Source organism: Rhinoderma darwinii, unplaced genomic scaffold (genome assembly GCF_050947455.1).
Source record: "Rhinoderma darwinii isolate aRhiDar2 unplaced genomic scaffold, aRhiDar2.hap1 Scaffold_1003, whole genome shotgun sequence".
NCBI classification, from domain to species: domain Eukaryota; kingdom Metazoa; phylum Chordata; class Amphibia; order Anura; family Rhinodermatidae; genus Rhinoderma; species Rhinoderma darwinii.
This window is the reverse complement of record NW_027461885.1, coordinates 57501-81295: the sequence shown is the minus strand read 5'-3', so window position 1 is coordinate 81295 and position 23795 is coordinate 57501. Positions and strand designations below refer to the sequence as shown.

At 40.1% G+C, this 23795-nt stretch overlaps 1 protein-coding gene across 1 annotated transcript in view; it reads right to left on the bottom strand.

The window, feature by feature from the left end:
* Nucleotides 1-14524: 14524 nt before the first annotated feature.
* LOC142698228 (uncharacterized) overlaps nt 14525-23795 on the bottom strand; it is a 17159-nt gene continuing 7888 nt past the window's right edge. The window contains exons 8-14 of the mRNA XM_075847868.1: nt 23477-23519; nt 21974-22256; nt 19964-20158; nt 19441-19484; nt 16588-16680; nt 16055-16334; nt 14525-14823 (exon numbers count right to left, since the gene is read on the bottom strand). Coding sequence (XP_075703983.1) covers nt 14594-14823; nt 16055-16334; nt 16588-16680; nt 19441-19484; nt 19964-20158; nt 21974-22256; nt 23477-23519 — 1168 coding nt within the window. The 3' untranslated portion in view covers nt 14525-14593. The remainder of the gene's footprint in view (nt 14824-16054; nt 16335-16587; nt 16681-19440; nt 19485-19963; nt 20159-21973; nt 22257-23476; nt 23520-23795) is intronic.

Below are 23795 nucleotides of genomic sequence, written 5' to 3'. Positions count from 1 at the left end.
CCCCTTACATCTCCAACCAGGAGGCAGTGTACCCCCATAACAGACCCTATAACCCAGAGCCCCCTTACATCTCCAACCAGGAGGCAGTGTACCCCCATAACAGACCCTATAACCCAGAGCCCCCCTTACATCTCCAACCAGGAGGCAGTGTACCCCCATAACAGACCCTATAACCCAGAGCCCCCCCTTACATCTCCAACCAGGAGGCAGTGTACCCCCATAACAGACCCTATTACCCAGAGCCCCCCTTACATCTCCAACCAGGAGGCAGTGTACCCCCATAACAGACCCTATAACCCAGAGCCCCCCCTTACATCTCCAACCAGGAGGCAGTGTACCCCCATAACAGACCCTATAACCCAGAGCCCCCCCTTACATCTCCAACCAGGAGGCAGTGTACGCCCATAACAGACCCTATAACCCAGAGCCCCCTTACATCTCCAACCAGGAGGCAGTGTACGCCCATAACAGACCCTATAACCCAGAGCCCCCCCTTACATCTCCAACCAGGAGGCAGTGTACACCCATAACAGACCCTATAACCCAGAGCCCCCTTACATCTCCAACCAGGAGGCAGTGTACCCCCATAACAGACCGTATAACCCAGAGCCCCCCTTACATCTCCAACCAGGAGGCAGGATCCCCCATAACAGACCCTATAACCCAGAGCCCCCCTTACATCTCCAACCAGGAGGCAGGATCCCCCATAACAGTGTGAGCCTCAGATTTCAATCCTGGGAGATGTAGACTTAGATATTTGCGGGTATAGATTTCTTATGTCTTGTGTACTGTGGATTATAATATGAATTATACTGTAGATTATACTGTAGATTATACTGTGGATTATACTGTGGATTATAATGTGGATTATACTGTAGATTATACTGTGGATTATACTGTAGATTATACTGTGGATTATAATGTGGATTATACTGTAGATTATACTGTGGATTATACTGTAGATTATACTGTGGATTATACTGTAGATTATACTGTGGATTATACTGTAGATTATACTGTAGATTATACTGTGGATTATACTGTAGATTATACTGTGGATTATACTGTAGATTATAATGTAGATTATACTGTGGATTATAATGTAGATTATACTGTGAATTATACTGTAGATTATACTGTAGATTATACTGTAGATTATACTGTAGATTATAATGTGGATTATATTGTAGATTATAATGTGGATTATACTGTAGATTATACTGTGGATTATACTGTAGATTATACTGTGGATTATAATGTAGATTATACTGTGGATTATACTGTAGATTATAATGTAGATTATACTGTGGATTATAATGTAGATTATACTGTGAATTATACTGTAGATTATACTGTAGATTATAATGTGGATTATAATGTAGATTATACTGTGAATTATACTGTAGATTATACTGTAGATTATAATGTGGATTATATTGTAGATTATAATGTGGATTATACTGTGGATTATACTGTGGATTATACTGTAGATTATACTGTGGATTATACTGTAGATTATACTGTGGATTATAATGTAGATTATACTGTGGATTATAATGTAGATTATACTGTGAATTATACTGTAGATTATATTGTAGATTATAATGTGGATTATACTGTAGATTATATTGTAGATTATAATGTGGATTATACTGTGGATTATACTGTGGATTATACTGTAGATTATACTGTGGATTATACTGTAGATTATACTGTGGATTATAATGTAGATTATACTGTGGATTATAATGTAGATTATACTGTGAATTATACTGTAGATTATATTGTAGATTATAATGTGAATTATACTGTAGATTATATTGTAGATTATAATGTGGATTATACTGTAGATTATACTGTGGATTATACTGTAGATTATACTGTAGATTATACTGTAGATTATAATGTGGATTATATTGTAGATTATAATGTGGATTATATTTGTAGATTATAATGAATGTTTGCATTGTAGATGTTTCCTTTATTTTACAGGAAAGAAAAATCTGAGTGTTGTGGTTGATGATCTGGATGATGAGGAATCAGAGGAAGAACTCCGAGCGCTTTATAATAAATCCAAATTCAGCAAATTGGCGCCTCTGTTCCTGTTCAGGCGGGAGGAGAAGCAGACGGAATATCGGGATTATTTCTCATCCTACAATGAAGCAGCAATGGAGACCGAGGACAAATGGACCAAACTCCAGAAATCAATTGAGACGCGAGTGAAGTCCCCGGAGACATGTGGCGCCCCCTCCTGTCTGCCCCTGGGTAATGGCCACACTGATCACTCCTATCATAGCTCTGCCGGCCCCACCTGCCCTCATGTCACACAATGGCCACGAGTCATGACTAGAATACACCGGTTCCCATAGAGCAATGCTCTGCGTCCTGCGGCTCTCCCGCTGGGAGTTGTAGTATCACAATGGGCAGCCCGGTCTCAGTCCCTGAGGTTTATGTTGTAACCTGCTGTAAGTCATCTCCATCTTATATCTAAATATCTATGTATAATAAAACATGAGGACACCCTGCAAATAATTCTAATTCAAAATCTCCTCTCGTTTTGTGTCTACAGCTCCTATTCAGACCGATGTGTCTCCATGGTTACAGACGAACGCTGTGTAGTCTGATCCTGTAGTCCTGTGGTACTTGTTCTGCCTCTTCTACTGTCTGTTTGTTATTAAGAAGAGGGGGAGGGGAATAACACAAGACGGCAGGATGCGATCTTGGAGACACATAGGTCTGCGTGAGAGCTGCGTACACAAAATAGTAGGAGATTTTCAATCAGAACTGTTTGCAAAGTAGCTTCATTCTTTTAATATAGATACATTGAATCAATAATAAGAAGGATGCAGAATGGACATACCCCAAAGTGTTCATCCGTGTCCTCCCAATATCCATCATGGCGCCATGTGGACCTGCAGAGGGGGGTAATTAGGCGCGGGCTCCTTGTAAGGAGGATTATAATATATAATATTCTGGGGTCATGTCTGTACATTGGCGGAATGTGAGGCCGGAGAAGTCTTCTATGTATGAGGTGGCAGGACGGAGAAGACGTCACCAATAAGACCCGGCCTCAGCCTGTCACTCATCTCATGATAACTGGACCTCTCATAGACCCCACAGGGAGGAAGGATAAATGTAGAAGGACACGGGGGCTCCACACGTCACAGGGGTCACAAACTTAGTAACTCTGCATTGTGATGTTATTAGTAAAATGAGAAATTGTGAAACTTATAAAATCTGATTCCATCTTTCTGTCTGACAGTTACAGATGAGGATACAAGAGCTACAAGGGTGAGATGTGTCATATTATCTATCTATCTATCTATCTATCTATCTATCTATCTATCTATCTATCTATCTATCTATCTGTCTGTCTGTCTGTCTGTCTGTCTGTCTGTCTGTCTGTCTGTCTGTCTGTCTGTCTGTCTGTCTGTCTATCTATCTATCTATCTATCTATCTATCTATCTATCTATCTATCTATCTATCTATCTATCTATCTATCTATCTATCTCATATCTATCTATCTATCTATCTATCTATCTATCTATCTATCTATCTATCTATCTATCTATCTATCTATCTATCTATCTATCTCATATCTATCTATCTATCTATCTATCTATCTATCTATCTATCTATCTATCTATCTATCTATCTATCTCTCTATCTCATATCTATCTATCTATCTATCTATCTATCTATCTATCTATCTATCTATCTATCTATCTATCTATCTATCTATCTATCTATCTATCTATCTATCTATCTATCTCATATCTATCTATCTATCTATCTATCTATCTATCTATCTATCTATCTATCTATCTATCTATCTCATATCTATCTATCTATCTATCTATCTATCTATCTATCTATCTATCTATCTATCTATCTATCTATCTATCTATCTATCTATCTATCTATCTCATATCTATCTATCTATCTATCTATCTATCTATCTATCTATCTATCTATCTATCTATCTATCTATCTATCTATCTATCTATCTATCTATCTATCTATCTATCATCTCATATCTATCTATCTATCTATCTATCTACCTATCTATCTATCTATCTATCTATCTATCTATCTATCTATCTATCTATCTATCTATCTATCTATCTATCTATCTATCTCATATCTATCTATCTATCTATCTATCTATCTATCTATCTATCTATCTATCTATCTATCTATCTATCTATCTATCTATCTATCTATCTATCTCATATCTATCTATCTATCTATCTATCTATCTATCTATCTATCTATCTATCTCATATCTATCTATCTATCTATCTATCTATCTATCTATCTATCTATCTATCTATCTATCTATCTCATATCTATCTATCTATCTATCTATCTATCTATCTATCTATCTATCTATCTATCTATCTATCTATCTATCTATCTATCTATCTCTCTATCTCATATCTATCTATCTATCTATCTATCTATCTATCTATCTATCTATCTATCTATCTATCTATCTATCTCATATCTATCTATCTCATATCTATCTATCTATCTATCTATCTATCTATCTATCTATCTATCTATCTATCTATCTATCTATCTCATATCTATCTATCTATCTATCTATCTATCTATCTATCTATCTATCTATCTATCTATCTATCTATCTATCTATCTATCATCTCATATCTATCTATCTATCTATCTATCTATCTATCTATCTATCTATCTATCTATCTATCTATCTATCTATCTCATATCTATCTATCTATCTATCTATCTATCTCATATCTATCTATCTATCTATCTATCTATCTATCTATCTATCTATCTATCTATCTATCTATCTATCTATCTATCTATCTATCTATCTATCTATCTATCTATCTATCTATCTCATATCTATCTATCTATCTAATCTATCTATCTATCTATCTATCTATCTATCTATCTATCTATCTATCTATCTATCTATCTATCTATCTATCTCATATCTATCTATCTATCTATCTATCTCATATCTATCTATCTATCTATCTATCTATCTATCTATCTATCTATCTATCTATCTATCTATCTATCTATCTATCTATCTATCTATCTATCTATCTCATATCTATCTATCTATCTAATCTATCTATCTATCTATCTATCTATCTATCTATCTATCTATCTATCTATCTATCTATCTATCTATCTATCTATCTATCTATCTATCTATCTCATATCTATCTATCTATCTATCTATCTATCTATCTATCTATCTATCTATCTATCTATCTATCTATCTATCTATCTATCTATCTCATATCTATCTATCTATCTATCTATCTATCTATCTATCTATCTATCTATCTATCTATCTATCTATCTATCTATCTATCTATCTCATATCTATCTATCTATCTATCTATCTATCTATCTATCTATCTATCTATCTATCTATCTATCTATCTATCTATCTATCTATCTATCTATCTCATATCTATCTATCTATCTATCTATCTATCTATCTATCTATCTATCTATCTATCTATCTCATATCTATCTATCTATCTATCTATCTATCTATCTATCTATCTATCTATCTATCTATCTATCTATCTATCTATCTATCTATCTATCTATCTCATATCTATCTATCTATCTATCTATCTATCTATCTATCTATCTATCTATCTATCTATCTATCTATCTATCTATCTATCTATCTATCTATCTATCTATCTATCTATCTATCTATCTATCGTCTTGATTCTCAGGATTGTGACTGTTATTTATTATTTCTCCTTTTTCCAGGACCTCGGGACTGTTGGGATTTTCTCTCGATCTTCAAACACTGATTACTCCTGGATGGAGACGCTGCTGAAGTCCCCTGATCTGCGTCCGTACGTCTCCAATGTCAGGACCTTTTATATTTCTAACGACAAAACTCTGGAGTTTTTTGGAGAACTAAGACTCTGCACTTTTGGTATTTTGTATCACACCAAGAACAGAGGCAGAATAAATGTCACCGATGTGACGGACTCTCTGTACGATGAAGAGCTGGAGACAATGAGCCTGATGCTCGGTAAGTGGCACTGGCACTGCAATGACTACTGGGGAGCAATGACTACTGGGGATCAGCAATGACTAATAGGGAGCAGCAATGACTACTGGGGAGCAGCAATGACTACTGGGGAGCAATGACTACTGGGGAGCAGCAATGACTACTGGGGAGCAGCAATGACTACTTTGGAGCAATGACTACTGGGGAGCAGCAATAACTACTGGAGAGCAATGACTACTGGGGAGCAGCAATGACTACTGGAGAGCAATGACTACTGGGGAGCAGCAATGACTACTGGGGAGCAGCAATGACTACTGGGGAGTAATGACTACTGGGGAGCAGCAATGATCACTGGGGAGCAATGACTACTGGAGGGCAATGACTACTGGGGAGCAAAGACTACTGAGGAGCAGCAATGACTACTGGGGAGCAGCAATGACTACTTTGGAGCAATGACTACTGGGGAGCAGCAATAACTACTGGAGAGCAATGACTACTGGGGAGCAATGACTGCTGGGGAGCAGCAATGACTACTGAGGAGCAATGACTACTGGGGAGCAGCAATGACTACTGGGGAGCAATGACTACTGGGGAGCAGCAATGATCACTGGGGAGCAATGACTACTGGAGGGCAATGACTACTGCGGAGCAGCAATGACTACTGCGGAGCAGCAATGACTACTGCGGAGCAGCAATGACTACTGGGGAGCAGCAATGACTACTGGGGACCTACTATTACACCAAGGTGGTAGTAATACTCAGCAGCCTGGATATGATAAGGCATTGATCCTGACAGGGAACCCTCTCAGTGCCGTGATCAAATACTGTATAGAGGGGCTACCCCAGTTATATACTGGTAATAGTCCATACTATGGAGGCCGTCTAGAGCTGACAAGATCCCCAGAGCTGTCTCTTGTAAATGACTAACAGACGTTGTATAATGTAAAGTCCTGAAACAGTCTCATAGGCTTTGTATTTCCATTGCTGCCCGTTGCCAAGATCTCTGCTTAGTATCAGTGTATGGAAATATTATTGTTTACATCCAGAGGTTGACACTCTGTCGAGACCTAGTCCTCCTCCCACCGCTGACACATTGTTACCTTATTCTTATATTTCTAATGAGATGTTCAAGGGGAAATTCCCATTCACTGACAGCAAACATATTGTAAACATTTCAAATCCTTACTCATTCATTCCCAGCACCTTCTATACTATATAATGTGTGACATCACACCACAGTCCTGGCCCTTGTCCTGGATAACTCGCTCCACCATTCATTCTCTTTCATGACACACTCTGTAAATATACAATCCACTTTGTCGCTTCTCTTTCATTGTCGTTTTCACTTGCGTTTCAGTTTGCTTTACTTTGTGTATACAATTTACTCTTGCTGCCTGGAAACTGTCATGAAGCAGGATCGCTGATGCTGATGGATCTTATTCTTCTCATTCTGCGTCGGTAGGAATTCATATGATAATCCGAATACTTAGACCCGAACTGCACATTCACACAAGTCAGAGCTATACAAACAATATAAGATCTGTCAGCAGCAGCTTGATGACAGTTTCCAGGTTACAATTACTGTGCAGTGCTGAATATAGTCAGTTTTATCACAGGAGGATCTGCACATTGCATTCAGATTTCTATAGGGTGCCGGCCGCAGGGTTATAGCTTCACCTACAGATAGTATATATTGTGTACTCTCAAATAACCCCCACCCATGTCCACAGGGAAGGATAATGTCATCGTGGTGATAGATGATCTGTCGCACAGCAACTTAATGGAAAAGAATAGAATTCTAGAATCTCAGCCCAAAATCAAGAAATACGCCTGCAATCTGCTGCTTGTCAGCGAGGAAGAGAAAAAAGACATGAAGCATCTCCTGGGAAGACTGAGAGAGGTTCTGATGTCACCGGGAATGGAGGAGATGGGCTGTAAGTATGTTTATATCAATGTCAACAGCAACCGTTGCACCCGCCATCTTCATTGTCAGACAGACGTCCTCCTCCTCCTTCTCCATGTTCATTGTCAGACAGACGTCCTCGTTCTCCTCCATGTTCATTGTCAGACAGACGTCCTCCTCCATGTTCATTGTCAGACAGACGTCCTCCTCCTCCTCCTCCATGTTCATTGTCAGACAGACGTCCTCCTTCTCCTTCTCCATGTTCATTGTCAGACAGACGTCCTCCTTCTCCTCCTCCATGTTCATTGTCAGACAGACGTCCTCCTCCTCCTCCTCCATGTTCATTGTCAGACAGACGTCCTCCTCCTTCCCCATGTTCATTGTCAGACAGACGTCCTCCTTCTCCTCCTCCATGTTCATTGTCAGACAGACGTCCTCCTCCTCCTCCTCCATGTTCATTGTCAGACAGACGTCCTCCTCCTTCCCCATGTTCATTGTCAGACAGACGTCCACCTCCTCCTTCTCCATGTTCATTGTCAGACAGACGTCCTCCTCCTTCCCCATGTTCATTGTCAGACAGACGTCCTCCTCCTCCTCCTCCATGTTCATTGTCAGACAGACGTCCTCCTCCTCCTTCCCCATGTTCATTGTCAGACAGACGTCCTCCTCCTTCTCCATGTTCATTGTCAGACAGACGTCCTCCTCCTCCTTCTCCATGTTCATTGTCAGACAGACGTCCTCCTCCTCCTCCATGTTCATTGTCAGACAGACGTCCTCCTTCTCCTCCTCCATGTTCATTGTCAGACAGACGTCCTTCACCTCCTTCTCCATGTTCATTGTCAGACAGACGTCCTCCTCTTTCTACATGTTCATTGTCAGACAGACGTCCTCGTTCTCCTCCTCCATGTTCATTCAGACAGACGTCCACCTCCTCCTTCTCCATGTTCATTGTCAGACAGACGTCCTCCTCCTCCTCCTCCATGTTCATTGTCAGACAGACGTCCTCCTCCTCCATGTTCATTGTCAGACAGACGTCCTCCTCCTCCTCCTCCATGTTCATTGTCAGACAGACGTCCTCCTCCTCCTCCTCCATGTTCATTGTCAGACAGACGTCCTCCTCCTCCTTCCCCATGTTCATTGTCAGACAGACGTCCTCCTCCTTCTCCATGTTCATTGTCAGACAGACGTCCTCCTCCTCCTTCTCCATGTTCATTGTCAGACAGACGTCCTCCTCCTTCTCCATGTTCATTGTCAGACAAAACAGATAAAAACAAGGACATTTATGCAAAAACACCGAAAAAGGCCATACTTACAGATGGACACAGCCAGGTCAGAAACGCTGATGAAGGCGAGTGAGCAGGTGCTTTAAATAATAATAGCCACTCCCACTGGTCTTGAGGGGAGTGGTATGTGGTGCATGGGATGTGTAGTAAGAAATAATAAATGAATAGTGTATGTGCAAGTGTAATAATGTAAGTGAAATATAGGGGGCAGTAATGAGTAAAGTGCCTAAAAAATAAATGAATAAGCTCCTCCTCCTTCTCCATGTTCATTGTCAGACAGACGTCCTCCTCCTCCATGTTCGTTGTCAGACAGACGTCCTCCTCCTCCTCCTCCATGTTCATTGTCAGACAGACGTCCTCCTTCTCCTCCTCCTCCATGTTCATTGTCAGACAGACGTCCTCATTCTCCTCCTCCATGTTCATTGTCAGACAGATGTCCTCCTCCTCCTTCCCCATGTTCATTGTCAGACAGACGTCCTCCTCCTCCTCCATGTTCATTGCCAGACAGACGTCCTCCTCCTCCTCCTCCATGTTCATTGTCAGACAGACGTCCTCCTCCTCCTTCTCCATGTTCATTGTCAGACAGACGTCCTCCTCCTCCTCCTCCATGTTCATTGTCAGACAGACGTCCTCCTCCTCCATGTTCATTGCCAGACAGACGTCCTCCTCCTCCTCCTCCATGTTCATTGTCAGACAGACGTCCTCCTCCTCCATGTTCATTGCCAGACAGACGTCCTCCTCCTCCTCCTCCATGTTCATTGCCAGACAGACGTCCACCTCCTCCTTCTCCATGTTCATTGTCAGACAGACGTCCTCCTCCTCCTTCTCCATGTTCATTGTCAGACAGACGTCCTCCTCCTCCTCCTCCATGTTCATTGTCAGACAGACGTCCTCCTCCTCCATGTTCATTGTCAGACAGACGTCCTCCTCCTCCTCCTCCATGTTCATTGTCAGACAGACGTCCTCCTCCTTCCCCATGTTCATTGCCAGACAGACGTCCTCCTCCTCCTCCTCCATGTTCATTGTCAGACAGACGTCCTCCTCCTCCATGTTCATTGCCAGACAGACGTCCTCCTCCTCCTCCTCCATGTTCATTGTCAGACAGACGTCCTCCTCCTCCTCCTCCATGTTCATTGTCAGACAGACGTCCTCCTCCTCCATGTCCATTGTCAGACAGACGTCCTCCTCCTCCTCCTTCTACATGTTCATTGCCAGACAGACGTCCTCCTCTTTCTACATATTCATTGTCCTTTCCCTTATTTCCAGATCTTGGCCGATGAATCCAAGACACAATTGGCACCTACAGGCGGGTAAATACTACACAGCCACAACTCCAAAATACAATACAGCCATACGATAGCATTTAAAGGCACAGTACGGAATAAATACAATAAAACAATATAATTTAATATAATACAGTTCAGATGTTCCGGTCACAGCCGGCAGTTCTCCATCTCCCACCCGACCACTATCACTAATCTGCTGATCTTCTTACAGGACAGGGCGAGATATTTCATCTATCTCCAACCAAACAAACACCTAAAGACTGAATGGAGACAATTGTGTGTCCTGCAGCCGATGTCCAGGTCATAACTGTTACTCTGCAGAATGAGGCGATGACAACTCCATCACTGACCACCGAGTCAGCAAAGTGTCGAAACATTCTCAAATTACAAACATGATCCCAAAGGATAAAGGATACAACCCTGGGGTCTGGCAAAGATGTGAGGACCCCAGAGGGCGAGGTGTGGTCCTCATCAGATACCACACTGAACATGAAGCCTCCTACAATGTGCTCAGTAGTGTGGAGGAGGAGGCTCATCATCTGCTTCACGTCGCAATCTCATTTTTCTGTTTTGTTCAGGCAAAAGTGACAGATGAAAGTGGCAGCAAATCAGAGAAGGAAAGTATCGTGGACTCTTAGAAGGAGGCGCCGGACTCTACCCCAATGTAACAGAACTAATATTCATAAAGGACAACTCCACAAAATGCTGTCACCGTATATAATCACTTATTTATATCCCGATAGACGAGGGCGTTAACATGGATCCATTCATCTGGGGTTATACAAAAAAGAAAAAAGATGATGCTAAAAACAACTCAACATCATCCAAACTAATATAGAGAACAAAAAGTGGACACAACACAATGCACAGAAACCAACAAAATATAACACAATGCACATAAACCAACAAAATGTAACACAATGCACATAAACCAACACAATGGAACACAATGCACATAAACCAACACAATGTAACACAATGCACATAAACCAACAAAATATAACACAATGCACATAAACCAACAAAATATAACACAATGCACAGAAACCAACAAAATGTAACACAATGCACAGAAACCAACACAATGTAACACAATGCACATACATTAACAAAATGTAACACAATGCACATAAACCAACACAATGTAACACAATGCACAGAAACCAACAAAATGTAACACAATGCACAGAAACCAACAAAATATAACACAATGCACAGAAACCAACAAAATGTAACACAATGCACATAAACCAACAAAATATAACACAATGCACATACATTAACAAAATGGAACACAATGCACATAAACCAACACAATGTAACACAATGCACATAAACCAACAAAATGTAACACAATGCACAGAAACCAACACCATGTAACACAATGCACAGAAACCAACAAAATGTAACACAATGCACATAAACCAACAAAATGTAACACAATGCACATAAACCAACACAATGTAACACAATGCACATAAACTAACAAAATGTAACACAATGCACATAAACCAACAAAATGTAACACAATGCACATAAACCAACACAATGTAACACAATGCACAGAAACCAACACAATGTAACACAATGCACAGAAACCAACAAAATATAACACAATGCACATAAACTAACAAAATGTAACACAATGCACAGAAACTAACAAAATGTAACACAATGCACATAAACAAACAAAATGTAACACAATGCACAGAAACCAACAAAATGTAACACAATGCACAGAAACCAACACAATGTAACACAATGCACATAAACCAACAAAATGTAACACAATGCACATAAACCAACACAATGTAACACAATGCACAGAAACCAACACAATGTAACACAATGCACAGAAACCAACAAAATATAACACAATGCACATAAACTAACAAAATGTAACACAATGCACATAAACTAACAAAATGTAACACAATGCACATAAACAAACAAAATGTAACACAATGCACAGAAACCAACAAAATATAACACAATGCACATAAACCAACAAAATGTAACACAATGCACATAAACACTCAACATGTAACACAATGCACATAAACTAACAAAATGTAACACAATGCACATAAACTAACAAAATGTAACACAATGCACATAAACCAACAAAATGTAACACAATGCACATAAACTAACAAAATGGAACACAATGCACATAAACTAACAAAATATAACACAATGCACATAAACACTCAACATGTAACACAATGCACATAAACCAACAAAATGTAACACAATGCACATAAACTAACAAAATGTAACACAATGCACATAAACTAACAAAATGGAACACAATGCACATAAACTAACAAAATGGAACACAATGCACATAAACTAACAAAATGTAACACAATGCACATAAACTAACAAAATGTAACACAATGCACATAAACCAACAAAATGTAACACAATGCACATAAACTAACAAAATGGAACACAATGCACATAAACTAACAAAATGGAACACAATGCACATAAACTAACAAAATGTAACACAATGCACATAAACTAACAAAATGTAACACAATGCACATAAACTAACAAAATATAACACAATGCACATAAACACTCAACATGTAACACAATGCACATAAACCAACAAAACACAAAACAATGCACATAAACCAACAAAATGTAACACAATGCACATAAACACTCAACATGTAACACAATGCACATAAACCAACAAAATGTAACACAATGCACATAAACCAACAAAATGTAACACAATGCACATAAACCGACAAAACGTAACACAATGCACAGAAACCAACAAAATGTAACACAATGCACATAAACTAACAAAATGTAACACAATGCACATAAACTAACAAAATATAACACAATGCACATAAACACTCAACATGTAACACAATGCACATAAACCAACAAAACACAAAACAATGCACATAAACCAACAAAATGTAACACAATGCACATAAACACTCAACATGTAACACAATGCACATAAACCAACAAAATGTAACACAATGCACATAAACCGACAAAACGTAACACAATGCACAGAAACCAACAAAATGTAACATCAAAATGCTGCTAAGCAAACAAAACACCAGACATTGCACAAAAAAACAACAACAATCCAATGAACATACAGTCATAATAAACACAACCAGTCATGAAAACAGTAAAAAATCTGAAATTCATGTGACGTGAGAATAAAACCCACGCCTGCCCCTCCCCCGTGTATCTGCCGTACAACGTGCGAATAGAAGTGACTTCGGTGAAGATTTCTCCAGGATCCTCATTTTACTATGTATTTCTTCCTCAGTAGATGAGAACGGGAGATTATTTCTTATTTGTGTCTGTTTTTATTTCCAGAAATGTTTGCTCTTCCCTTTGGGACCCTACAATAGATCCCTGACGTGTCGCCTCTCCGTGTTATCATTAGGTATTCCGTGTTCATCTACAGGAGATCAGCGCTCAGCGGCTCATTTACACCTCGTGTTCAAATTGTAAAATCGAGAGTCAATAATTTCCACTAGAAACTATTTTTTTTAAATTGTACAGTTATTTTATTTATTTTGTTCGATGGAGACGAATACAAACCATCCACCTATCCCCTGTGTCATTCTAGTTTGTTATGACGCCTTCATTATCTGTCAAAAGGAAAATTATTTGATTTATTCTCAACTTCAACGATGTTACCGAATGGGAACTTTCTTGTTTACATTCAAGTCCGTAAAACCCGTCCTGACCTGGTCCTGCTCACACAGCTGACACAATGTATCAGTGTAGACTATGCTCTGTCAGGAACCAACCCACTACAAATCCATCGCCTATCCCGGACTCCAGACTCAAAGCTCTCACTTCTGCTGATACATTGTAACAAACACTTCAGCATTGTGCATAGCACTAGACCTGGACAGATTTTCAGCCTTTGGATATCAACAGCGAAGGTTTCCATTCACTGACAGTTAACAAGATTCAATAGGGGATATGAACAGATATGAAATCACTCTCCAGGAATTTCCCATTTACCACATTTACTTATTAAAGATAATCGGTTTGGAGATCATAGAACAAGGTTTCAGTCTCCGGTGATGATATTTAGGTCAGCATTTTTTTAATACTACTGATTTTGTCCCTTGTTGTTTTGCTCATTTTACTTCCGTGTTTGCTCTGACTTTGATCATTCACGTCCTTCTTCTCAGCAACGGTGAAGAGGAAGATATCAGCAGCCAGTCGTCCCAGGCTGGGCTGCTTCTCCAGGATCTTCTGCTTTATCGTGTCTCTACTATTATCCAAATCATCAATCACCACAATCATCTTCCTCTTCCCTGGACCAATGAGACAGAAAGGAAAAAACTGTCACAGAAAATAGAACGCTACAGAGAAAGAATAGGAACAGAAGAAAAGAGAAAGAACAGGACAAAAAGGACACATACGAGAAATGAAAGATATAAAAATAGAAGGAAAAAGAGGAGAAGAAAAAGAGAGAATGAAGAAGATGAGGACAAGACCATAAATAGTAGCATATAGAAAAAGAAGAGAAACCAACGGAGAGAGAAGGATGAAGAGGAAAAAAACGAGGACAGGGCATGAAGGGTGTACAAATGGAAGGATATAGTGTAGAGAAAGATGAGAAACAGAGAAGAGGGAAGAAAGAAGATGAGGAAGAAGAGGACAAGATATGAACTGGACAAAAGAGAAGCATATAGAGAAAGAAGGGAGACCAAAGAAAAGAGAAGAAATAAGAGGACAAAAAGAGAGGTATATATAGATAGAGAAGGGAGAGACACCAAAGAAGAGAGAAGGAAGAAGAGGACAAAGAGAGAGGTATATATGTATAGAGAGAGACGGAGGGAGAGAGAGAGAGAGAGAGAGAGAGAGAGAGAGAGAAAATACATCAAAGAGGAGAAAAGGAAGAAGAGATAAGGAAGAAGAGGACAAAAAGAGAGGTATATAGAGAAAGAAGAGACACCAAAGAAGAGAAAAGAAAGAAAGAAAGACAAAAAGAGAGGTTAACAGAGAAGAGACACCAAAGAGGAGAGAAGAAAGAAGAGAGAAGGAATAAGAGGACAAAAAGAGAGGTATAGAGAGAGAGAGAGAAAAAAAGACACCAAAGAGAAGAGAAGGAAGAAGAGAGAAGGAATAAGAGGACAAAAAGAGAGGTATATAGAGAAAGAAGAGACACCAAAGAAGAGAGAAGGAAGAAGAGGACAAAAAGAGAGGTATATAGAGATAGAAGAGTGACCTAAGAAGAGAGAAGAAGAGGACAAAAAGAGAGGTATATTGAGATAGAAGAGTGACCTAAGAAGAGAGAAGGAAGAAGACGATGAAGAAGAGAGAAGGAAGAAGATGGTGAAGAAGAGCACAATAAGAGAATCATATAGAGAAAGAGGAGACACCAAAGAAGACGGAAAGAAGAAGAGAGAAGGAAGAAGAGGACTAGACATGCAGGAGATAAAAATTGAAGTATATAAAGAAAGGAGGAAAATTAGAAGATAGAAGGAAGAAGACGAGAATAAGACAAATGGATTCTTACTGGATCATATTAAATCCTCTCACCAAGTTTGATTGACAGCTGCTCCAGCTCCTGGTGATACAGAGAATCCTTGACATCGGTGAGACGGATCTTCCCCCTCTTCACACTGTGATATAGAATCCCAAACTTACTCTTAAAGGCCACCTCTCGAAATGTCTCAATATCATTAGCAGAAATCTTGTAACATAGAACATCTTTATGTCCAGAGTCCTCTGATGTCAGCAGTTTCCTCAACCAGAAGTAATCATACTCATCCGATCTGGAGAAGATGCCAATGGCAGATCTTGATGGAGTTGGTGCGACCTAGACAGAAGCCGAAATATTAATTTCGAAAAATAGAATTGATATTATTGTATACAAAGTCCAAGCTGAAACCTTCCATAGAGTACATTGACCTGTACACCCCTGTGCAATGGTGGAGCTGAGGTGTAATACCTGTACATGAGCATTCTCATATGATAGAATGAGAGGGGACTACTAATGTGTGTTTACCCGAGGTTACAGAAACCCTATAGAGTGATACCCTATACAAAAACAGCAGAAATGTGTGACTTACTCGTCCCATGGAAGAGGGTGGCAGCTCTGTAGGAGCCAGGTAAGGTGGATATCTTGATCTCTCTAAAGATGGATAGGTGACAGCTCCTCTCTGCTGTAAAATAATGACATTAACTGAATTATATTACCATAGACATATTACCCCAGGTCTATACAGGGTGTAGTCATAGATGGAGATATTACTCCAGATCTATACTGGGTGTAGTCACAGATGGAGATATTACCCCAGGTCTATACAGGGTGTAGTCATAGATGGAGATATTACCCAGGGTCTATACAGGGTGTAGTCATAGATGGAGATATTACTCCAGATCTATACTGGGTGTAGTCACAGATGGAGATATTACCCCAGGTCTATACAGGGTGTAGTCATAGATGGAGATATTACCCAGGGTCTATACAGGGTGTAGTCATAGATGGACATATTACCCAGGGTCTATACTGGGTGTAGTCATAGATGGAGATATTACCCAGGGTCTATACAGGGTGTAGTCATAGATGGACATATTACCCAGGGTCTATACAGGGTGTAGTCATAGATGGAGATATTACTCCAGGTCTATACTGGGTGTAGTCATAGATGGACATATTACTCCAGATCTATACTGGGTGTAGTCATAGATGGAGATATTACTCCAGATCTATACTGGGTGTAGTCACAGATGGAGATATTACCCCAGGTCTATACAGGGTGTAGTCATAGATGGACATATTACCCAGGGTCTATACAGGGTGTAGTCATAGATGGAGATATTACCCCAGGCCTATACAGGGTGTAGTCATAGATGGAGATATTACCCCAGGTCTATACTGGGTGTAGTCATAGATGGAGATATTACCCAGGGTCTATACTGGGTGTAGTCATAGATGGACATATTACCCAGGGTCTATACAGGGTGTAGTCATAGATGGAGATATTACTCCAGGTCTATACAGGGTGTAGTCATAGATGGAGATATTACCCCAGGTCTATACTGGGTGTAGTCATAGATGGAGATATTACCCAGGGTCTATACTGGGTGTAGTCATAGATGGACATATTACCCAGGGTCTATACAGGGTGTAGTCATAGATGGAGATATTACTCCAGGTCTATACTGGGTGTAGTCATAGATGGACATATTACTCCAGATCTATACTGGGTGTAGTCATAGATGGAGATATTACCCCAGGTCTATACTGGGTGTAGTCACAGATGGAGATATTACCCCAGGTCTATACAGGGTGTAGTCATAGATGGACATATTACCCAGGGTCTATACTGGGTGTAGTCATAGATGGAGATATTACCCCAGGTCTATACTGGGTGTAGTCATAGATGGAGATATTACCCAGGGTCTATACTGGGTGTAGTCATAGATGGACATATTACCCAGGGTCTATACTGGGTGTAGTCATAGATGGAGATATTACCCAGGGTCTATACTGGGTGTAGTCATAGATGGAGATATTACCCAGGGTCTATACTGGGTGTAGTCATAGATGGACATATTACCCCAGGTCTATACTGGGTGTAGTCATAGATGGAGATATTACCCCAGGTCTATACTGAGTGTAGTCATAGATGGACATATTACCCAGGGTCTATACTGGGTGTAGTCATAGATGGACATATTACCCAGGGTCTATACTGGGTGTAGTCATAGATGGACATATTACCCAGGGTCTATACTGGGTGTAGTCATAGATGGACATATTACCCAGGGTCTATACTGGGTGTAGTCATAGATGGACATATTACCCCAGGTCTATACTGAGTGTAGTCATAGATGGACATATTACTCCAGATCTATACTGGGTGTAGTCATAGATGGACATATTACACAGGGTCTATACTGGGTGTAGTCATAGATGGACATATTACCCAGGGTCTATACTGGGTGTAGTCATAGATGGACATATTACCCAGGGTCTATACTGGGTGTAGTCATAGATGGACATATTACCCAGGGTATATACTGGGTGTAGTCATAGATGGAGATATTACCCAGGGTCTATACTGGGTGTAGTCATAGATGGAGATATTACCCAGGGTCTATACTGAGTGTAGTCATAGATGGACATATTACCCAGGGTCTATACTGGGTGTAGTCATAGATGGAGATATTACCCAGGGTCTATACTGGGTGTAGTCATAGATGGAGATATTACACAGTTTATATACTGGGTGTAGTCATAGATGGACATATTACCCAGGGTCTATACTGGGTGTAGTCATAGATGGACATATTACACAGGGTATATACTGGGTGTAGTCATAGATGGACATATTACCCAGGGTATATACTGGGTGTAGTCATAGATGGAGATATTACCCAGGGTCTATACTGGGTGTAGTCATAGATGGAGATATTACCCAGGGTCTATACTGGGTGTAGTCATAGATGGAGATATTACCCAGGGTCTATACTGGGTGTAGTCATAGATGGAGATATTACACAGGGTATATACTGGGTGTAGTCATAGATGGAGATATTACCCAGGGTCTATACTGGGTGTAGTCATAGATGGACATATTACACAGGGTCTATACTGGGTGTAGTCATAGATGGAGATATTACCCAGGGTCTATACTGGGTGTAGTCATAGATGGAGATATTACCCAGGGTCTATACTGGGTGTAGTCATAGATGGAGATATTACCCAGGGTCTATACTGGGTGTAGTCATAGATGGAGATATTACACAGGGTATATACTGGGTGTAGTCATAGATGGTCATGGTCCAGTAATAAGATATTATATAATATATTGTGAACCTTAATCACGTTACTCCAGTTACCGCCCCTGAGGACGACTCCTTGGGACAGTTGATTTGATGTATAGATGATGATGATGAGATTCTTCATTACTCACATTTTCATATCCTGACTTTGCTGGTGGATATTCCAATCTTGCATCTGTAAAACAAACAGGACGGTTCCCTTAGACAAGTGCACGGATTTCTAGGCTCTTATTAATGGTGTCTCTGTAGCTTCACAATTTTGTCTTTCATCTAAAAGAGACAAATATTTTTTTTTAACCTGAGATGATCTTTCATATATATAATCAAAGGGTAAAACAGGTGCAAACCTCGTCCACCAGACACCCCCTTCCATGATTGACCGTTGTGTGACCCGATCAAAGCCCTGAAAATGTCTTCTGGATGATCATCTTTGGTTCATTGTATTAGGACCACCTTACACTAATTGTGCTTCTTTGGCTTTTAAGTTTTGCAAATTCAGAAAGTTCTTCTTGTATTTAACAGTTCTAATAAGTCCCACTCTTAGAGTAACATCTGTGCCCCTCGCAGACTCATTAGTAGATATTGTCTACAGCACCAGACGTGGGACACCTCAACATTAGGATGATGAATAGTGAGGTGCATGATGTCTGATACCTGAAAGCCTGAGGAAGCGCTGCAGGATTTTTGATTTTGCCGTCTGCCCCCTGTTACCAGTCTTGTCTTCATATGAAATAAGGATCAGGTCATTGGCGTAATCGGCGATCTTCGGTTGCGAGAACAAGATCTGGCGTTTCTCCTGATCACTCGTGTCCTCCACATCATCAATTATCACCATTATATTCTTCTTCTCTGCAAGAACAGCAGATAGATTAGTGACCTACAGAACTTCTGGGGATCTTATTCCGTCCCTTCTTCGGATAATCATCATTGGTGTAGTTATGTAGGCGGACACGTCCCTCCAGAACAGAATAAGATTTCCCCCAAAAGAACAAGGTTTAGCCCCCGACAATTTCACGTCAATGGAACTAAATACTACCGAGGTCTCCTGGTGGTGGTGGGGGGGGGGGGGGGGATTTGATCCCATCCAATCCTATTGTCCATAGCATAAGCGGCACCAGAGTTACGAGGCAGCCACTTATCACCCCTCTATAGAAAAATCATCAAGATTGTGCTGAGCCACTAGACATGTTAATGGAAGAGACGGGAACATGGGCGTTCTGACCCCTTATGTCTGCGATCAGCTTCATTTTAGATACTTCTACTATAAGATAATAATAATGAAACGAATAATTGACACCAATAAATGATAAATATCAACGTCTACGATAATTTTACACTAATCCTCTCTAAAATTAATCGCAATCCTACCGTACCCTTAACCTAAATTTTTCCCTCACCCTAAAGTAACCGTAGCTTTAACCCTAATACTAAACATAACCCTAAACTTGTTTCTTACCGCAACCCTAACTCTTCGGCCTCGTTCACACCTGTGTCAGTGTTTCCGTTGTTCTGCCCCATCAGAAGAGCAGGACAATGAGAATACTGGAAGTGCCGGTTCCGTTGCATGATGGACACCATCGCCCCCCCCCCGACTGACCTATTGACTTTAGTGGGCTACATCAGGTTTCCGTCATGGTGTCCGTCGTTCCATCGGAAACAATAACGCAGCTTACTACGCTATGGTTTCTGGTATTTTCTACCATATCTGTGACGGAGGCCCCCGCGCAGATGTGAGCAAGACCTAAGATAATCTCTAAATACAGTCTATCTCTAGAGCTCCATTCACATCTGCGTTATTTTTTTCCGTTATTCTGCTCCGTCATAGCAAGAGAAAAACGGAAAAAAACTTTTCCTTCAAAGTAACTATTCATTTCATGAGGTTTTTTTGCCTCGGTTGTGCTCCGTTTGCCTCCGTTCCGCCAGGTCTCCATTTTTTTCCGGAGACAATAGCGTCGTCTGATTCACTATTATTATTTTTTTGTAAAATGAAGGAAAGGAACTTTCTGTTTTTCTTTCAACATTGAAGTCAAGGGACGGCGGATACAAGTAGAATATCTTCCGATTGTATATTATTTATTCCGTTTAATGTGCGCATCACTTCCCACATCCAGAAAAGGAAAACAAAAATAATAAATAAATACAGGAAAAACGGATCCGTTAAAAACGTAGGATAGAGGAATGCAAACAGAAACAACTGGAAGGTAAAGTTCTCGTTTTTTGATGGATCGGGTGAACCTTTTTGGTTTCCATTTCCATAAAATTTGACGGATGCAATAAAAACGGAACGGTCAAGGCAGATGTGAACATAACGCAGACACTAAACCTAACCATTTGCTTTTAAGGCTCCGTTCACATCAGCATTATGTCTTCTGTCATTCACAGTCACAACTTTGAAGGATCTATTGTGAACCAGATCAGAACCAATCCCGGTGGATCCCGTCGGCTGATAAATTCTCTGTCAGGTTTCCGTTGAGTTTTTAGTTTTTGGAATCTACACTATTCTTGATGTCAAAAAGCAACAGAAACCTGACAGAACAGAGAGCCACAATGGTGTGAAGAGCGCCCAAAACCCTCATGTGGTTCCTCCAATCTACCGGCAGGAGGACAGGCTATATCTCCCCCGGCAATCATTCTTGGAGCAGATAGTCTGAGTTTCCTTCTTACCGAGAGTCATAGACAGATGTTGTAGTTCCTCATCGTACAGACTGTCTGTCACATCAGTAATGTTGACTCTGCCCCTGTTCTTGGAGTGATAGAGGATCGCGAATGTGCAGTGGGACAAGTCCTCGTTCATCTGCTCGTATCCATTGTTGAAGATGAGACACGGCCTGATGGACAATACATGGTCTCTGAAGGTCTCAGATGTCAGAAAGCTCATCAACCAGGAGTAATCTCTGTCTCCTGATCTGGAGAAGATCCCAACTTTATGTCTTATTCCAATCACAACCTTGAAATTAAAATAAAGTTAAAATACAAACACAAAAGTTTCAGCGTTTCTTCATAATACAAGGAACAGACCCAATGTTAAGCTGTTATATTACTGCATGTTCTGTTACATGGGTCAATCACTGGTAGGGATCGAGTAACGCTTACTAGTGGAGATCCGGTGGGGTTTACTGATGGGGATCCTGTGGGGCTTACTAGTGGGGGTTGAGTGGGGCTTACTAGTAGGTAGCCATTGCGGCTTACTAGTGGGGATCCAGGGGGACTTACTAGTGGTGGATGAGTGGGCCCCACTAGTAAGGAGCCAGTGGGGCTCACTAGCCCAGATCAAATGGGACTTACTAGTGGGGATCCAGTGGGGCTCACTAAAGAGAATCAATGGGGCTTACTAATGGGTATCTAGTGGGGATTACTAGTGGGGATCCAGTGGGGCTCACTAATGGGGATGAAGTTGTTCTGAGCTACTGATATTGCATCAGATCTCTAATAACTGTCTTAGTTTATTGGTGATTTTCTCTGATATTTATCCCCAATGTTCCTCTCTAAGGGTAAATGTAATTATTTTCTGGACATTTGATATATGATATAAAATGAAGCAACTTTGCAAATAGTCTTGATTCAAAATCTCCTCTGGTTTTATGTGTACAGCTCTTATCCAGACCACTGTGTCTCCATGGTTACAGACTACAAACAAACCCTGTGTAGTCTGATCCTGCAGTCATAGGTGACCCACTTCCATCTTCTTTACTTTCTTGCTAACCTACAAACAGTACAAGAGGAGGCATGGATGAGGGTAAGGATACATTCACATGAACGTAGCAGTTTTATACGTCCGAGGTGGACCCATGCGGGATGCGTGGTCACGGAATCCCCACAGACTAGTCTATGGAGGGCTGTGTGACACGCAGTAAAATAGGACATGTCCTATTTTTCAAGGAGCGTACACAAGCTCCCTTGAAACTATGGTCGTGTTAACTGCCCCATTGAAATGCATGAGTCTGTGTGACGACTGTTGTTTTAACGGCCGTTACATGGACGAGATTCATGTTCGTGTGAATGAGCCCTAACACACGACTGCAGGATCAGACCAGTATGTTTTTGTACATAGACTTTAAGACCAAAACAAAATAATTCCCAGCCCCATGATACATCACAGAGGAAGGGGAGGGGAGGGGGGGGGGGTTTATTCATATCTCAAATCTGCACAAATATTTCACCTCTCACCTTTCTGGAAATGCTGCTCTGTGAACCTGGGGAGGGAAGAGATCTTTGAGTAAAAAGAAATGCACGGACAATGCTTATAATACCACAACTACTATTGTTACTAATATTCATAGTATTGTTATTATTTATTATTATTATTGTTATTATTATTTTTTTATTATTATTATTTTATTATTATTATTATTATTATTATTTTTTATTATTATTATTATTATTATTATTATTGTTATTATTATTATTATCATTATTATTATTATTATTATTATTTATTATTATTATTTTTTTTTAAATTATTATTATTATTATTTTATTATTATTA